Source organism: Pristis pectinata, chromosome 2, assembly GCF_009764475.1.
Source record: "Pristis pectinata isolate sPriPec2 chromosome 2, sPriPec2.1.pri, whole genome shotgun sequence".
NCBI classification, from domain to species: Eukaryota; Metazoa; Chordata; class Chondrichthyes; order Rhinopristiformes; family Pristidae; genus Pristis; species Pristis pectinata.
The window spans coordinates 141,180,614-141,199,773 of NC_067406.1; the positions used below are offsets into that span (position 1 = coordinate 141,180,614).

A 19,160-nucleotide genomic window follows, 5' to 3' on the forward strand; every position below is an offset into this window, starting at 1 on the left:
TTTATAACCTTGCGTTCCTGCCAGGTCACAAAAATAGAACATAGAACATAGAACAGTACAGCTCAGGAACAGGCCCTTCAGCCCACGATGTTGTGCCGAACTAATTAAACCAGTAATTAAATGCCCAACAAAACTAATCCCTTCTGCCTTCACAGGGTCCATATCCCTCCATTTTCTGCACACTCATGTGCCTATCTAAGAGCCTCTTAAACACCTCTATCGTATCTGCCTCCACCACCACCTCTGGCAGCACAGTCCAGGCACCCACGACCCTCTGTGTAAAAAACTTGCCCCACACTTCATATTTGAAGTTACCACTTCTCACCTCAAATGCACACCCTCTAGTATTAGACATTTCAACCCTGGGGGAGAAAGATATCAGCTGTCTACTCTGTCTATGCCTCTTATAATCTTATAAACTTCTGTCAGGTCTCCCTTCAGCCTCCACCGCTCCAGAGAAGACAACCCAAGTTTGTCCAACTCTCCTTACAGTACATGCCCTCTGATCCAGGCAGCATCTTGGTAAACTTCTTCTGCACCCTCTCCAAAGTCTCCACTTCCTTCCTGCAATGGGGCAGCCCGAACTGAATGCAATACTCCAGACGTGGCCTAACCAGTGTTTTATAAAGCTGCAACATAACTTCCTGACTCTTGAACTCAATACCTTGAATAATAAAGGAAAACATGTCATACGCCTTCTTTACCACCCTATATTTCCAGTTATTTCTCATATGTTTTCACAACACAGAAGGAGGCCTTTAGGCCCATTGACCCTATACTGGCTCGCAGAGCATTCTTATCACTCCCATTCTCCCACTTCTTTCCCTGGAACCTATTCTCCTTCACATACCCATCACCTCCACGTTGAACCTCCAAAACCCCACCTACATTAGCGACAATTTACAGTAGTCAACTAAACAGCACACCTTTGGGATGTGGGAGGAAACTGGAGCATCACGCTGCCGCAGGGAGAACGTGCAAACTCCACACAGGCAGCAACGGAGGTCAGGATCAAACCCAGCTCTCTAGGGCTGTGAGATGGCTGCCCTACCTGCAGTACCACTGTGGTGCCACCATTCCAGTGAGAAATTTGTCAATGCTTATTGTCTGCTTCGAACATAGTGATGACATTACAGCTGCAGGATGCCAGGGATCCCTTTGAACTGACACCTGGTAGCAGTAGGGAATCAGAAAAAAAGGAAGTTCTTGCTTCAGAGGTCATTAAGTCCATTCAGGCAGCTTTCCTCACAGACAGCAATAAGCCTTGTTACTACATAAATTCTGAATCAATAATACACGTCGAGCATAGCTTGCCCTCAAACTTACCAGGTTCGTCTGCAGTCTGCCGAATTGGATTGAAGTTCCTTGGCACTGTCGTGAGGAACGAATTGCACGTGAATTCATCTGAAGTGCCGGGACCTCTGGCTTGAGTTTTCTCATATGCCTTTTGCACTTCATAGGAGCCTGGTGCTGGAAAATCCTGCAGTAGGACACAGAAGCAAAGTTGTATTTTTCCAACTTTGCCTTTCAAAATGACTTAACATAACTTATGAACATAGAACATAGAACACTACAGCACAGTACAGGCCCTTCAGCCCACAATGTTGTGCCACATTTCATCCTGCTCTAAGATCTATCTAACCCTTCCCTCTCACATATTTTCTATCATTCATGTGTCTATCTACGAGTCTCTTAAATGTCCCTAATGTATCTGCCCCCACAACCTCTGCCGGCAGTGCGTTCCACGCACCCACCACTCTCTGTGTAGAAAACTTACCCCTGACAGTAAGACAGAAATGGGAAAAGCAATTCCGCATTTTCCGTGTGTTCTGTATTGTAACTCCGTCCATGACTTTTGTCCTATACCTGAGACTAACTAAGCTCTGGCAGTCATAGACTCATACATCACGGATACAGACCCTTCAGCCCAACGAGTCCATGCTGACCATAGTGCCCATTCATCTAGTCCCAATGTCGTGCGTTCAATCAATCAATTCTCAGCCTCAGATGTTGTCTCTGTGCACATTGGATCCCAGTTAATCAAAGCTCTCTTGGCCTTGCTCCCACCATCTCTCTGACCTCCTTCGGCACAATAACTCTTCAGAGTCACTGCACTCTTCTAATTCTGAACCTTTCATTTTAAATTCTCCACCACCAGTGGCTGTGTCTTTAACTGCCTGGGTTGGGACCCCTGGAGACACAGGAGACTGCAGATGCTGGAATTTGGATCAACACAAAAAGTGCTGGAGGGACTCAGTGGGTCAGGCGGCATCTGGGGAGGGAAATGGACAGTTGACATTTCTGATCAAAATCCTTCATCTTGACTGCAAAGAAAGAGGGACAATAGTCTCTCTCTCTCTCTCTCTCTCTCCCTCTCTCTCGCAATCTATCTAATCCACCCACCCACCACTCCCCACTCCCAAAACTACTATTTGGCTAAGGTTTTGGTCATCCAATTGAACTCCTACATAGAGCCTTGGGATTTTACACTATGTTGAAGCAGTGGACGTTTTTGTTGTTATTTATAGGAAGTAAATGTATGGGACAAGTGAGAAGTGTATTGTTGGAGATCATTAGACCGGGAATTGAAAATCAAAAAGCTGCAGATGCCAGAAGACTCGTGATCAAAGAAGGGTAGACCTAAAGGGGCAGGTTCAACTTGAAATGTTAACCTGTTTCCCTTTCCACAGATGCTGCCTGACCAACTGAGTATTTCCAGCATTTTCTGATCTTGTTATGTTCTGGTACTTGTTCCAAATCACAGAACTTGGAAAGAATGTGTGATGACTGTAATGAAAAGAATTGGCAGCAAAGATTTTGTATTTACATCATAAGTCAGTGGGTTGTTCAGTAATTGGTGACGAGGTGTCTTGGATTTGTTGTTTCTCTCTTTCACACACACACACACACACACACACTCACACACACACACACACACACACACTCACACTCATACATGCTCACACACACATTTACACATACATCAACACATACACACTCACACACACACCTCACGTACACACACTGACACATGCACACACTCACACACACTCACAGACACACATACACACACACACTCACACACACACACACACACACACACTCACACACACATATTTATACATACACACAGTCACACATACACACACATTTACACATATACACTCACACACATTCACACACACCAGAAGCGTGGCGACACTTGCAGGCTTCCCCCAGAACATTCTATGCAAAAGATGCATTTCACTGTGTGTTTCAATGTACACGTGACTAATAAAGATATCTTAAGTTTGCGCAGACGCAATGAAAAACTTACTTGCAGCAGCATCACAGGCACAGGGCATCAGATATGCAGCATTCACAAGAAAAACATTAATTAAACATAAATTATACACAAATTTTACAAGAAAGAACACAATTAGAACAAGAAAAAATGAGCTCCATTTTAGTGCATGGTGATCAAAGTGGTCATTGTGTTGCTAAACTGCAGTGATTAGGGTTGTGCCGGTTGGTTCAAGAACCTGCACAACCCTTATGTGAGAACAAGTTATCTGTCAAAATACCCAATACAACCTCTGACAGCGAAGAAATGGAGCCAAGGACAATGTCTCTGCCAGTGGGGGGATGTGGGGTCAGGAAGCCAGGTCACAAGATCACAAGATCACAAGATAAGGGAGCAGAAGATACGGAAACAAGAGAGAAAATTAAGTCTTGTGTAAGTTTGAAGGTTAACCCAGTCATTGCTGATGGATCAATCTCAGACATAACAAAATGGGCACTAAATAAATTATAGGGTTGGTAGGACAGCTTTGCAGACTACCTAATAAACCAAATAATGAAATGTGCTTCATAAAATTTTTAAAAGCTATTTTCATTTATAAATTTAGATATTCCCTTTTCTTTATCATAAAACAGAGATGATTTCACAATTTTATCCGGCCCTTAATGAGCTGAAACTATATTGTGTGTTATTTTATTCATGATGCAGTTTTACAGAAAGTCGTGTATCACCAGGTATACTTTGGTTCTAATTGACAACTGTGTGGTGACACCAAGGACAAGTTGTACTTCTCAAGGTTGTGACACAGAACCAACCCAGTCTTCCACAGGTCAACTGCTCACAAGGTGAAATGTGACAGCTTCTACCTTTGGAATAGAAAAACATTATTGTTACGGTTGGGCAGGTCCTCGTTAAAGGGAGCAAGGAACCATCATATGGAGAGACCAAGATTGCCACACTGTAGAGTAGCACAGGTTAAACACTGATTTAACAGGGACATTCAAAATTATGAGGGGTCAGGGGGGTTGGGCGAGATTTTAAATTTGACCTCTTTTTACAGAATCATGGAAAAAGAGTCAGAGAAAGGTCACAGCACAGAAGGAGGCCATTTTAAAGCAACACGTGAAAACACACACAACATATACATACATGCATGTGATCTTAACATGATTGATGATTCGTGGAGGTGGAGGCATGCGCCAGTTGCAGCTTCCCGCTGTAAAGAATAGTACTATAGCAAGTAAGTTTAGTTTAGGTTATTGTCATATACACCAGGGTGCAATGAAATTTCTGTGAAGTTCACAATGGCCCACAATGTTGTGCCAATCCTGATGCCAATTTATACTAAATGTCCTCCTCCTGTGTATCATCCACATCCCTCCATTCCCTTCATATTCATGTGTCTGTCTAAAAGCCTCTTAAATTCCACCAAACTTCCTGCTTCCACTACTACCCCTGGTAACCCATTCCAGGCACCGACCACTCTCTGCACAAAAAACGTACCCCTCACGTTGCCTTTAAACATCCCCCCTCTAACCTCAAAAGCATGTCCTCTGGCGTTTAGTGACATTTATACCCTGGAGGAAAGATTCTGATTGTCCACCCTATCTATGCCTCTCATAATGATAAAACCTCAATTAGATCTCCCTTAAGCTTAAGGGAGAACAACCCAAGTTTGTCCAAACTCTCCTTACAGCTCATACCCTCTAATCCAGCCAGCATTCCAGTGAGTCTCTTCTGCACCCTCTCCATAGCCTCCACATCCTTCCTGTAATGAGGTGACCAGAACTGCACATAATACCCCAAGTGCGGTCTGACTAAAGTAAAGTACCATCCACAACTCCACCAGTCTTGGTGTCATCCACAAACTCGCTAATCCACCCATCTATATTTTCATCCAGATCTTTGATATATATCACAAACAACAGAGGTCCCAGCACCGATCCTTGCAGAATACCACTGGTCACAGACCTTGGCCAGGACAGCAGCCTTCCACCCCTCCTCTCTGTCATGTACGCATTAATAATAAATACAACACTAAGTACAGTGATGAGTGCAAAAGCACAGAATGGTGCAGAGTACGGTGGTGGTGTAAAAAGAAATGATAAAGTGACAGTAACAGAAGAGGTAGAATTAAGGGCTTGAGAATGTGGCATCACCACCAGGAAGCGGATGTGAAAGGGGTGATTGGTGATGAAGAATGATTAGGTTTATAAGGTAAACCCTTAACTATTGTGGGGTCACATGCCAGAAACAGTTGCAAGTTCCAACACCTACTGACACCATTTATTTACCACTGATTCTGAGAGATTACTTTATGGGAAGGGTTTGTAGACCTTTTAGTTGCTTGTAGATTTACCCCGAATCCTCTCAAGGTTGTGAAACATTTGGACACAGGTAGATGCAACAACCTGGGTTGTTGGTTGGACATTTATTTTTTTTTATTAGTCATGGGATATCTGGGTGTGGAGGGCGGTGATTTTTGCCATTAAAAGAATTCCCAATTCTAAAAATAAGGGAGAATCTCCACCAGAGATCATGTAGAGGGTCAAATTCACTGTGTTGAATAATTTCCTCACAAGCAGAAGAATCAGAAGTTTAAAAGTCTTATTAGGGGCTACAAAGACTTTGGGATGTGAGTGTGGGTAGAAGAATTCTGTACTAGTTGGTTTGGATCACAAATTAATGAAGCTGAAGAGGTTAAATATGTAGAAATTATAGGTTTAGTGAAATTCATAAAACCTACTAAGGTATTGGAGGCTTATTAATAGTTCATGGCTTGTGAAGGGGTTGGTTCCCTTCTACATCCTTCCACACATGCTGGATTCAGTTTGTGCTGAGCAGCTGCCATGGCGATGTCATCTTGTCCTTGGAAGAGACAGTGCAAATTCTTTTACACAGGTTATCAGGGAAACACCAACAATAACCAAAATCAGGCCTTGGGAGCAGCACCACAGAACTGATAAGGTCTGGAATTGATGCCGTTCAGACCCTGTAGTTTAATGAATGCCCCTTTAGAAATTGGTCAAATATTTAAGCAGGATAAGGGGCCTGGGACAGGTAAATAGAGGAAGTGGTCTATCCCAATAGCCAAAATGCTGGAGGAACTCAGCAGGTCGGGCAGCATCTATGGAGGGAAATGGACAGTCGATATTTCGGGTTGAGACCTTTCACTTGGACAAAGACAGAGGGGAGATGGCCAGTGTAAAGGGGTGGAGCAAGAGCTGGCAGGTGATAGGTGGATCCAGGTGAGGGGGGGGGGTTGATGGGCCAATGGGAGAGGGGAGAGTGGGAATAGTGACAGAGGCTGGGAGGTGATAGGTGGAGACAACAAAGGGCTGCAGATGGTGGAATCTGATAGGAGAGGGAGGGGAGCCAGTGGGAGGGGTGTGTGGGTGATGGGCAGATGGACTGGGTGGGGGTGGGCTAAGTGACATGGTGATGGGGGCTGGGTAGCTCGGGAGGGAGAGAAAAGGGACAGAGGGAGAGCGGTTACCGGAATTCAATGTTCATGCCACCGAGTTGTAGACTACCCAGGCGGAACATAAAGTGCTGCCCTAGTCACCTCCCTCTCCTATCAGATTCCATCATCTTTGACCCTTTGTCACCTTCACCTATCACCTCCCAGCTTCTGTCACCATTCCCACTTTCCCCTCCTCCATCTGCCATCTGCCTATCACCCTCCTCACCTGGATCCACCTATCACCTGCCAGCTCTTGCTCCAGCCCTTCCCCCTCACCTCCTTATACTGGAGATCTCCCCTCTTATCTCTCAGTTCAGGTGAAGGATCTCGACCCTAAATGTCGACTGTCCATTTCCATCCACAGATGCTGCCTGACCCTCTGAGTTCCTCCAGCAGTTTGTTTGTTGCATCAGTTACGTGTTGCATGTTGGTTTTCTCATATGTACTTCTCATATTTCCTAATGACATAGGAAGAGGTCTTTCAGCCCATCGAATCTATGCTGGCTCTCAGAGGTTTCCCATCTATCCCAATTCCCCCATTTATTTCCCAGTAACAACTTCTCTCTCGCATGCTCACCAATCCCCCCAATTCTCCGACCACCCACACACTGGGGGTCATTCACAGTCAGCAACTAACCTCCCGACCCAGCACGTCTTCGGATGTGGGGGGAAACTGGAGCACCCGGGGGAAACCCACATGGTCACAGGGAGAATGTGCAAACTCCACACAGACAGCATGAGAGGTCAGCACCAAACCCAGATCGGCAGAGCTAAGAGGCACTCAGCACTACCTGTTCTAACCCATTATCTTACTTTCAAAATATGTAAGAACCAATAAATGGCATTATTCTGTCCAGGTCACTTGTACTGAGATACTGTCAAAATAAGACAAACTGAGACAAGACTCCCTCTTGCTCATGTTCCCATCAAGGGTATTACTATTAAAGGTTAACTGCATCCATTACCTCCATCAAGAGAGGCAGTAACCTGAAGATATAAATTTAAGATATTTGGTCATAAAAAAGCCTGATTTTTTTTCAGCAAGGAGAGCTGATGTTTTCTGGGAGAGCTGACTGAGAGAAACAGGCAGGAGGTCAGTAACCTGTGGGACAAAATGAAATGAATTGGCAAATCAAGAAGTGGTAAGATGGGATGTTCTGTTTTGCATGGTGTGTCCTGAGCTGGAGCTGCTGCCTGAAAGGTTGGAGAAAGCAGATACAGTGGGAACTCTCACCGGCCATCTGGCCACTGTCTTTAAGGAGTCTGTACGTTCTCCCCGTGTCTGCGTGGGTTTCCTCCGGGTGTTCCGGTTTCCTCCCACATTCCAAAGACGTACGGGTTAGAAAGTTGCAGGCATGCTGTGTTGGTGCTGGAAGCATGGGGACACTTGCGGGCTGCCCCCAGAACACTCTACGCAAAAGGTGCATTTCACTGTGTGTTTCAATGTACCTGTGACTAATAATCTTATCTTATCTTATGAAATTGGAGAAATACTTTAAAAGGAAGAAAAGATTCACGGTGCTTTGGGGAAAGGTCGGGGACATGGGCCTAATTGGAAAGCTGTTTTGGAACCAACACATGGACAATAGACCAAATTATCCCAGCTATACATTTCCATGAATGACAGTCAAACATAACAATAAGCAACAAAATCAAATGAAAGTTTCACACCTACATGGAATTGAATAAAGATTTTTTCTCACAGTGCTTAAGACACAATGGATAAATTCAAAAAAGCAGCCAACATAAGCCAAGTACCCCTCCTACCCCAGTCATTCTTTCTTCTGCACCCCCCACCCCCCCGAACCCATCAGACAGAACATACAAAAGCTTGAGAACACACACCACCAGGCTCAAGGACAGCTTCTATCCTGCTGTTATAAGACTATTGAATGGACCTCTCATATTGCTAAAGATGAACTCTTGACCTCACAACCTACCTCGTCATGGCCTTGCACCTTAGAACATAGAACACTACAGCACAGTACAGGCCCTTCGGCCCACAATGTCGTGCCGACGTTTTATCCTGGTCTAAGATCTATCTAACCCTTCCATCCCACATTGCGCCCCCCCCCCATTTCTCTATCATTCATGTGCCTATCTAAGAGTCTCTTAAATATATATCTGCCCCCACAACCTCTGCAGGCAATGCATTCCCCACACCCACCACTCTCTGTCCACGCACCCACCACCCATCACCTTATTGTCTGTTTGCACTTCATTTTCTCTGTAACTGTAACACTATATTCTGCATTTTGCTTTTTCCTCTCTTGTAATACCTATGTACCTATGTACGGAATGATCTGTCTGAATGGCAAGCAAGCTAAAACTTTTCACTGTATCTTGGTACATGTGACAATAATAAACCAATTACCATCCAATATAATCTGACGGCTATACTTCCTGCAGCAAACCTTGCGACAGTCAGGTCCATTCTGAGCTTGCTTTACTTCCCCACACTTGGCAGATGATTAAAAGGTTGTAGTCACTCCCATCTGAGAAGTTCAGTCTTCACAAGGTGAAAACAATGGCCCCGTAACAGTAAAATTAATAAATTTATGCTTATAATCAGGCTGCACAGACCCTGGTGGTCCATAAGTGGTCCGTCAGTTTCCTGGCAAAGATGCAAGCATGAGAAGTTCTGTAATGTACCTGATTGCACCATTAGTTCTGCCTTGTCTATTCCGACAAGGCAGACATCAGCTCCTACACAAGATTAGGGTCCTGCCCTCTAACCTCTGCAGCCGATTTGAGTGGTTTCTGCACACATCAGTCAGTCTTTCCCACAAGTGCTAGCAAACTGTAATAAGATTATCGTAGTGGAACTTCACCTGAGCCCTACATTGCTGATGCCCGCTCAATCTATCCCGGCTATGGGACTGCTGTATCGTTAAGAAGATAATACTTGGCGTTAAGGAACTTAATACAGGACATGTCTTTACTTGTCACAACCAGAACTGAATTCTCATTAAAACTCCTCACTTGAAATCATGTGGAGGTTACTAGACTGGTTCCTGAAGCCTTTAGGAATTAATCTTCTAAACACAGCTGCCAAAATGCTGAGAGGAAATGATAGGTACATTAAAACAGATAACTCTTATCCAAGTTTGATTGAAAATTCTTGAGGATAGGGAGAAAAGCTGTTTGATTGACAGACAAGGATCATTTAATCATATATCTAGGGGTTTGATTGGCTTTATTATTGTTATTTGATTGTACAGGAGACTGAAGACCCACACCTCAAGGTTCAACAGCTTCTTCCCCACTGCCATCAGGTTCTTGAACCGGCCTGAAAAACCCTAACGCTACCTTGAACGATATTTCTTTTCTCTCTCGATCTTGCACTCAGGTTGTTGTTTATTTTACACATGTATATGTAATGTTGATTTATGTTAACATGCTTGTCCTCATCATGTAATGTACTGTACTGCGACTGCAAAAAGTTAATTTTCATGCGTTTATACCCCATGTCTAAGAGAACAATAGACTTGAACTTGAATCTGAACTTTCCAATTAGTCCTGGGAAGGTAAGGTTGGACAGGTTGGGCAACCAATGGCGAGAGTATGAGGCCAGACAGTTGGAGGCAGGAGGTCAAGGACATCCACGCCTCCCTCAAACCCCAGTGGACAGCTCCAGGAATGGCCGGTGCACCTGGTTCCAAAGACAGGTCGGTGAGGTATAATGTGCTCCCACAGTCTCCACATTGCACACTCCAACTGCCGCCTTTAGAGTGGACACAACACACTCATTGAGTGACATTGAGGGATGAACAAACAACATGAAACACAGAGGGTAACTCAATCCACTGAAGGCAATTCATTGGCACCTCTTCCTGGTCGGTCACGGAAAGACACTGATCGAATTCTGGGAGCAGCTTATTTGCTGGTACGATCAGATCTTGCTGAAAGATACAGGATTCAAAGGAGAGACGCAAGCAAATCCAACATCAATTTGCTTTCCAGAATCCAGAATCAGGTTTATTATCACTGACATATGTCGTGAAATTTGTTGTTTTGCGGCAGCAGTACAGTGCAAGACATAAAGACATAAAAATTACTATAACTTACAAAAATAAATAAATAGTGCAAAAGAGGAATAACCAGGTAGTGTTCATGGGTTCATGGACCGTTCAGACATCTGATGGCAGAGGGGAAGAAGCTGTTCCTGAAACGTTGAGTGTGGTTCTACCCCATTGGAAAGCATAACCAAAAATCAAATGTGCCTTTTGAAGATCTTGACTCTCCATTATCCCTTCTGATATAATACTTATAATTAAAAATGTGTGTGAAATAGTTAAAACAATGTTGGATTGTCCTACAAGCCCTCATCAACGGTTGCATGGAGCTATTTTGACTCCTGATGTAAATACAATATACAGAGTGGTATCTTTTATGATATGGAAGCATGATAGTCGTTACTAGAATTAGAACATAGAACAGGACAGCACGGGAACAGGCCTTCAGCCCACCATGTCTATGCTGACCATGTTACAAAATTAAACTAATCCCATCTGCCTGCACATGATCCATGTCTCACCATTCCCTTCATATTCATGAGCCTAAGTGCCTGTTAAACGTCAATGTCGTATCTGCCTCCACCACCACCCCTGGCAACCCGTTCCAGGCACCCACCACTCTCTGTGTAAAAAACTTGCCCCGCACATCACCCCCCTTCACCTTCCACACCCACCAATGTGGTTGGATCACAAGCACACAAGAACACAAGAAAATAGGAGCAGAAGTAGGCCACTCGGCCCCTCAAACCTGCCCCACCATTCAATATGAATTAGGGAGTAGGTGTTACAGTTATACAGGTTGGCACAACATCATAGGCTGAAGGGCCCATACTGTGCTGTACTGTTCTATGTTCTATGTTCTATGACCTTGGCTGATCTATACTGGCCTCAACTTCTCTCCTGTGCCAGTTCCCCATAACCCTCAATTCCTCGATCTTTCAAATATTTATCTATCTCTACCTGAACTAGATCTGAAGATCGGGGCTCCACCACCCTCATGGACAGAGAATTCCAGAGATTCACTACCCTCTGAGAGAAGACATTTCTACACACCCCAGTTTTAAATGACTGGCCTCCAACTACCTCCCAATTACCTCCTCAGTGCATAGGCAATAGAGGAGCAGCTGCCATTGCCAGTAACATCCACATCCCATGAATGAATAAAAACATGTCAACCTGAGAGATCATAGAACATCGAACAGTAGAGCACAGTGCGGGCCCTTCGGCCCACAATGTTGTGCCGACCTATATAAACCTTATTCCCATTCAATCTATCCCCCTCTCTACTTCACCTCCCATAACCCTCGATTTTTCTTTCATCCATGTGCCTATTTAATGGTCTCTTAAATGGCCCAGTCGTGTCGGCCCCTACCACCATCCCCGGCAGTGCATTCCGGGCGCCCACCACTCTCTGTGTAAAAAACCTACCTCTGACATCTCCACTGAACTTCCCTCCATGCACCTTAAACGGGTGACCTCTGGTATTGGCCATTGCCACCCTGGGGAAAAGATGTTGGCTGTCCACTCTGTCTATGCTTCTCATAATCTTATATACCTCTATCAAGTCTCCTCTCATCATCCGTCGCTCCAGAGAGAAAAGCCCTAACTCGCTCAACCTATCCTCATAAGACATTCTCTCCAACCCAGGCAGCATCCTGGTAAATCTCCTCTGCACCCTCTCGAAAGCTTCCACATCCTTCCTATAATGTGGCAACCAGAACTGAACACAATATTCCAAGTGTGGTCTAACCAGAGTCTTATATCTGGTATTGGTTTATTATTGTCACTTGTACCAAGGTACAGTGAAAAACTTGTCTTGCATACCGTTCGTACAGATCAATTCATTACACAGTGAAGATACATTGAGTTAGTACAGAATGCATTGAGGTAGTACAGGGTAAAAACAATAAGAGAATACAGAGTAAAGTGTCACAGCTACAAGGAAGTGCACTGCAGGTAGACAATAAGATGCAAGGTCACAACAAGGTAGATTGTGAGGTCAAGAGTCCATCTCATCGTATAAGGGAACCGTTCAATAGTCTTATCACAGTGGGATAGAAGCTGTCCTTGAGCCTGGTGGTACATGTCCTCAGGCTCCTGTATCATCTGCCTAATGGGAGAGGGGAGAAGAGAGAAATGACCCAGATGGGTGGGGTCTTTGATTATGCTGGCAGCTTCACCAAGGCAGTGAGAGGTATAGACTGAACTGCAACATTACCTCTCAGCTCTTGAACTTGATCCCCCAGCTAATGAAGGCCAGCACGCCATACACCTTCTTAACTGCCCTATCCACTTGTGAGGCAACTTTGAGGGATCAATGTACTTGGACACCAAGGTCTCTCTGTTCCTCCACACTGTTAAGAATACTGCCACTAACCATGTACTCTGCCTTCAAGTTCGTTCTTCCAAAGTGCATCACTTCACACTTCTCCGGATTGAACTCCATCTGCCACTTCTCCACCCAGCTCTGCATCCTGTCGAAATCCCGTTGCAACCTACAACAACCTTCTTCACTATCTACTACACCACCGACCTTCGTGTCATCTGCAAACTTACCAACCCATCCTTCCACTTCCTCAACCAAATCATTTATAAAAATCACAAAGAGCAGGGGTCCCAGAACAGATCCCTGCAGAACACCACTGGTCACCGACCTCCACGTCGAATACTCCCCTTCTACAAACACCATCTGCCTTCAGTGGGCAAGCTAATTTCGAATCCACACAGCCAATTTTCCATGGATCCCATACCTCATGACTATCTGAATGAGCCTACTATGGGGAACCTTGTCAAAGATCATGTTGGCTTTGATTTAATATCTTCTCTTGACCTCACAATCTACCTCGATATGACCTTGCACTTTATTGTCTGCCTGCACTGCACTTTCTCTGTAACTGTAACACTTTATTCTGCATTTTGTTGTTGTTTTCCCTTGTACTACCTCAATGCACTGATGTGATGAAATGATCTGTATGAATGGCATGCAAAACAAAGTTTTTCACTGTACCTCAGTCATCCTTCTAATCCAATCCAATCCCTCTCTCTACTGTACTTGGGAGAAACTAACTGAACTACTATATGATGGAGTGGAATAGGTCAGCAGGTAATGTATTCGGAACCACAGTCAAAGCAACAATGCTTAATTATGCTTTTAAACTGAGCGAGAATTAACAGGACTGTCTAAACCATATGCAGCAATTGAGGGAAATAAAACCCACTGGGATTGCTGGAAATACATTTGTTCTGAATGCGATTATCTTCGCATACAAAGGGCTGCTCAGTCACATTCTGTTGAAACAAGCCTCGGTAGAATTGTCCTGTTCTAACGCTTATTCCCCAGTGTGTGTGTGCGGGTATAGATGTCCCTTGCCAGCCACCATTTGATCTAAGCTTGATGGCAGTAGTTGGAAGGTAGGTTCAATAGAATGAGCTTCAACTATGCACACTCAGTAAATCCCTCATTTAGCATCGTTAACAGCACAGGATGTGAGAGGGAGGGCACTTAATGGCAATGACAAGTTGAATGGGAAGCTGGAGCCGTACATGTAATCTGCAATAGATTATCATTGCTATCAGGTGGTTCTTCATTGTCAGGTACTTCTGACTTTCAGAATAAGCTGTTTTAGCTCTGTGATTATTACTTTTATTTGAAACATTGCCTGAGGGAGAATAACCACACTTCAAAATAATTCACACTACGGTGAGTATATTGAAGATCATAGAGGAGAAAGGCGTTTATGTAGCACCTTTCACATCCCTTTTGGAGTACTTTACAGCCAATAAACAACCTTTGAAATGAAGTCACTGGTGTAATGTCGGGGGTGGAGCCATCGACTCATGGAATTGCACAGCATAGAAACAGGCCCTTCAGCCCATCATGTGTATGCCGACCATCATAGCTAGCTACACTAATCTCACTTGCCTGCATTAACTCCATGTCCCTCAGTGCCCTACTCATTCCCGTACCTGTCCAGATGCCTCTTAAATGTTGTTACTGTTCCTGCCTCCACCTCCTCTGGCAGCTCATTCCAGAGACCAACTACTCTGTGTGAAAAATGTACCCCTCAGATCCCCTTTAAACCCCCTCCCTATCAACTTAAACCTATGGCCTGTAGTTTCAGACACCCCTTCCACGTGAAACAGAGTCTAGCTATTTACTCTATCTATGCCTTTTTGTAATTTTATAAACCTCCATCATGTCATCTCTCAGCCTCCTTCGCTCCAGAGAAAACAGACCCAGCCTGTCCAACCTCTCCTGATAACTCAAGCCCTCCAGTCCAGGCCACATCCTTATGAATCTTTTCTGCACCCTCTCCAGCTTAATCGCATCCTCTCCATAGGATGTCAACCAGAACTGCACACAATACTCCAAGTGCGGCATAAACAATGTTTTGTATAGCTGTAACGTGACATCCCAACTCTTAAACTCAATGCCCTGATTGATGAAGACAAAGATGCCATATTCCTTCTTCCCCATTCTATCTGTGTTGGTTCTTTCAGAGAACTATGTACTTGTACCCTAAGATCTCTCTGTTCTACAACACTCCCCAGGGCCCTGTAATTCACTATGTATGTCCTGCCCTGGTTGATCACTATGCACTTGTCCGAGTTAAATTCCACCTGCCATTGCTTTGCCCACTTTCTCTGTTGATCTAGATCCTGCTGTAATCTTACACAATCTTCTTCCCGATCTACCACACCACCAATCCTGGTGTCATCTCCAAGCTTACTAATCATGTCACCTATATCCTCATCCAAATCATTAATATATATGACAAACAACAGTGGAACCCAGAAGTGATCCCTGTAGCACACCACTAGTCAAAAATCTCCATTCCAAGAAGCAATCCTCCACTACCTCCAAGCCAATTTTGTATCCAGTTAGCTAGCTCTCCCTGGACCCCATATGCTCTAACCTTCCAGACCAGCCTACCATGCAGGACCTTGTCAAAGGCCTTGCTAAAGGCCACGTAGACAACATCTATCGCCCTGCCCTCTTCAATACTTTTGGTCACTTCATCAGAAAACTAAATCAAATTCATGAGACGTGATTTCCCACACACAAAGCCATGCTGACCATCTCTAATCAGTCCTTGCCTTTCCAAATGCAGATAGATCCTGTCTCTCAGAATCCCCTCCAGTAACTTTCCCACCACTGATGTTTGGCTCACTAGCCTGTACTTCCCTGCTTGTCCCTGCAGTCCTTCTTAAATAAAGGCACAACATTAACCACCCTCCAGTCCTCCGGTACCTCACCTATGGCTAACGAAGATACAAAAATCTCTGCCACGGCCCCAGAAGTCTCTTCCCTTCCCTCCCATAGCATCCTAGGTTACACCTGTATCAAGACATCACTGTTCTCTTCCCTAAACTCACTAGCCCCAAATCTTTCTCCATGGTAAATACAGATAAGAAATATTCATCTAATACCTTTCCCATTTCCCTTGGGTTCCACACATTGAACATAGAACATAGAACAGTACAGCACAATACAGGCCTTTCAGCCCACAATATTGTGCCAACCTTTAAACCTCGCCTAAGACTATCTAATCCCTTCCTCCCACATATCCCTCTCTTTTAAATTCCTCCATATGCTTATCTAGTTATTTCTTGAATTTGACCAATGTACCTGCCTCCACCACCACCCCAGGCAGTGCATTCCATGCCCCAACCACTCTCTGGGTAAAAAACCTTCCTCTGATATCTCCCTTGAACTTCCCACCCATTACTTTAAAGCCATGCCCTCTTGTATTGAGCATTGGTGCCCTGGGAAAGAGGCGCTGGCTGTCAACACAGCCATAGATCACCACACTGATCCTTAAAGGGACCTACCCTCTTGCTAGCTACTCATTTGCTTTTAATATACTTATAGAGTTTCAAGTCAAGTCGAGTTTATTGCCATGGCACAAGTACAGTGAGGTACAGGTACAATGAAAAGCTTGCTTGCAGCAGCATCACAGGCACTTAGGTGCAGACAACTTAAAAGTGGTGGAGGCGGATACGATAGGGTCTTGCAAGAGACTGTTAGATAGGTACATGGAGCTGAATAAAATAGAGGGTTATGGGTAAGCCTAGTAATTTCTAGGGTAGGGACATGTTCGGCACAGCTTTGTGGGCTGAAGGGCCTGAATTGTGCTGTAGCTTTTCTATGTTTCTATGTTGCTACAACACACAGGATATAAATTATACATAAATTATACAAGACATAAAAAAGGAAATAAAAAAGGAGGGTGGAAAAACAAGAACGATGCAAAGAAAAGACACAATCAAAGACAAGTCCACAGCAGTGCAAGAGGTGGTCCGTAGTGTTCCGTTGCTGAGGTAGGGTTAGGGTTGTGTAGGTCGGTACGAGAACCTGATGGTTGTAGGAAAGTAGCTTTTAGGATTCTCCTTTATCTCATCTTCCAGGGATATCACATGGCCCCATTTTGCCTTCCCAATTTCCTTCTTAAGCGCACTCCTACATCCCTTACATTCCTGTGATGTGATAGTGTTGTGGTTAAGTTACTGGACTGGTGCACTGTGACTTAGACTTTTTTTATTTATTTATGATATTAGGGCATCTCTGGCAAAGCCAGCATTTATTGCCCATCCCTAATTGCCCTGAAGAAGATGGTGGTGCGCTGCCTTCTTCAGCTGAAGTCCTTCTGGTGAAGGTGCTCCCACAATGCTGTTGGGGAGAGAGACACTTGAGGCAGTTGATTATCTACTTTCATGGCACCAAGAATTCAATACATTCCCTTAGGATATGTCAGTGCCCCAAATGTTTCCTCCTTGCATCAGTGAAACATTTGAGAGGCTGTTATACAGCCTCATTGTCCATTGGCTGTAGGACCCTAAACTGTGGACCTTCCCTACAAAGCAAGACTAAGGGAGATAGGGCTTTACTCATTGGAGAGAAGGAGGATGAGGGGAGACATGTTAGAGGTGTACAAAATATTAAGAGGAATAGATAGAGTGGACAGCCAGCGCCTCTTTCCCAGGGCACCAATGCTCAATACAAGAGGGCATGGCTTTAAAGTAATGGGTGGGAAGTTCAAGGGAGATATCAAAGGAAGGTATTTTACCCAGAGGGTGGTTGGGGCATGGAATGCGCTGCCTGGGGCGGTGGTGGAGGCAGGTACATTGGTCAAATTCAAGAGATTGTTAGACAAGCATATGGAGGAATTTAAAATAGAGGGATATGTGGGAGGAAGGGGTTAGATAGTCAGGCAAGGTTTAAAGGTCGGCATAACATTGTGGGCCAAAGGGCCTGTATTGTGCTGTACTGTTCTATGGTCCTATATGATTCTATAAAGCCTTTGCATTCACTGAATTGAGCTTCAGTGTGTTCTTCAGCACTGGTCCTTGGAATGTGCCTTTTGGTAGCATTCACTTGCGGTCATCCCCCTGCACTGGAAGGTCAATGTTTCAGCCAGACCAAATGGGTCTTTCACCATGATGATGATGATGCCTATTCCTAACTGCCCTTGAGAAGATGACGGTGAACTGATCTTTGAACTGTCCTTCTGTCCTCCAATGGTAGATTGGTATTGGTATTGGATTATTATTGTCACTTGTACCAAGGTACAGTGAAAAACTTGTCAATGGTGTTGTCGAGGAGGGACTTCCATGCTTTTGAAAGGATTTAGGGAAATGATTCTGGAGACGAGGAATGTTGGTTAGTGGGATGGATTGGGAAGATGGGGTGATTTTCTTTAGAGGGAAGACTGCGAGATGATTTGGTAAAAGTGTTCAAATCATGAAGGGCCCAAGCAAAATGAATAAAACTAAACTGTCTCTGTTAGTGGAGGAGTCAAAAGGCAGAAGACACAGATTTAATGTAAGAAATGAAATATGTGGGGGAAAAAGAAACATTTTTATGCCAGCAAGGAATCGTGAACTTGAATTCACTGCCAGAAATCATGGTGGAAGCAGATTCAGTCATCAAAAAGAATTGGACACATTCTTGAGCGAGAGAAATCTACAGAAAAATCTACAGAAGTAAGTGGAGAGGGTAGAGAGATGGGACTCTTGAGTTGTTCTTGCAGAAAGTCTGTGAGGATTCAATGGAACACTCTCTCATTCTGTGGTTCTATATTCAAAAGAACAATGTTTCTGACACTGCAGCTGTCTTTCAGTACTGCATGGGAGATGATTACCAGCTTAAGTTTAGGAATAAGCATGAAGCCAAATCTTTGTTCTTGGGCTTCGAGTATGGTCAAACCAGCACATAGATAAACTCAGTTGGTCACCCCATTACAGGAAGGATGTGGAGGATTTGAAGGGCGTGCAGAAGAGGTTCACCGGGATGCTGCTTGCACTAGAGAGTATTTGCTATAAGGAGAGGTTGGATAGACTTGGGTTGTTTCCTCTGGAGCGTCGGAGGCTGAGGGGAGACCTGATAGAGGTTTATAAAATT

General features: G+C 44.4%; 1 protein-coding gene across 1 annotated transcript in view; it reads right to left on the bottom strand.

The window, feature by feature from the left end:
* Nucleotides 1-720: 720 nt before the first annotated feature.
* The window catches only part of stpg2 (sperm-tail PG-rich repeat containing 2), a 199,377-nt gene continuing 180,937 nt past the window's right edge, over nt 721-19,160 (bottom strand). The window contains exons 12-13 of the mRNA XM_052041076.1: nt 1,327-1,480; nt 721-884 (exon numbers count right to left, since the gene is read on the bottom strand). Coding sequence (XP_051897036.1) covers nt 721-884; nt 1,327-1,480 — 318 coding nt within the window. The remainder of the gene's footprint in view (nt 885-1,326; nt 1,481-19,160) is intronic.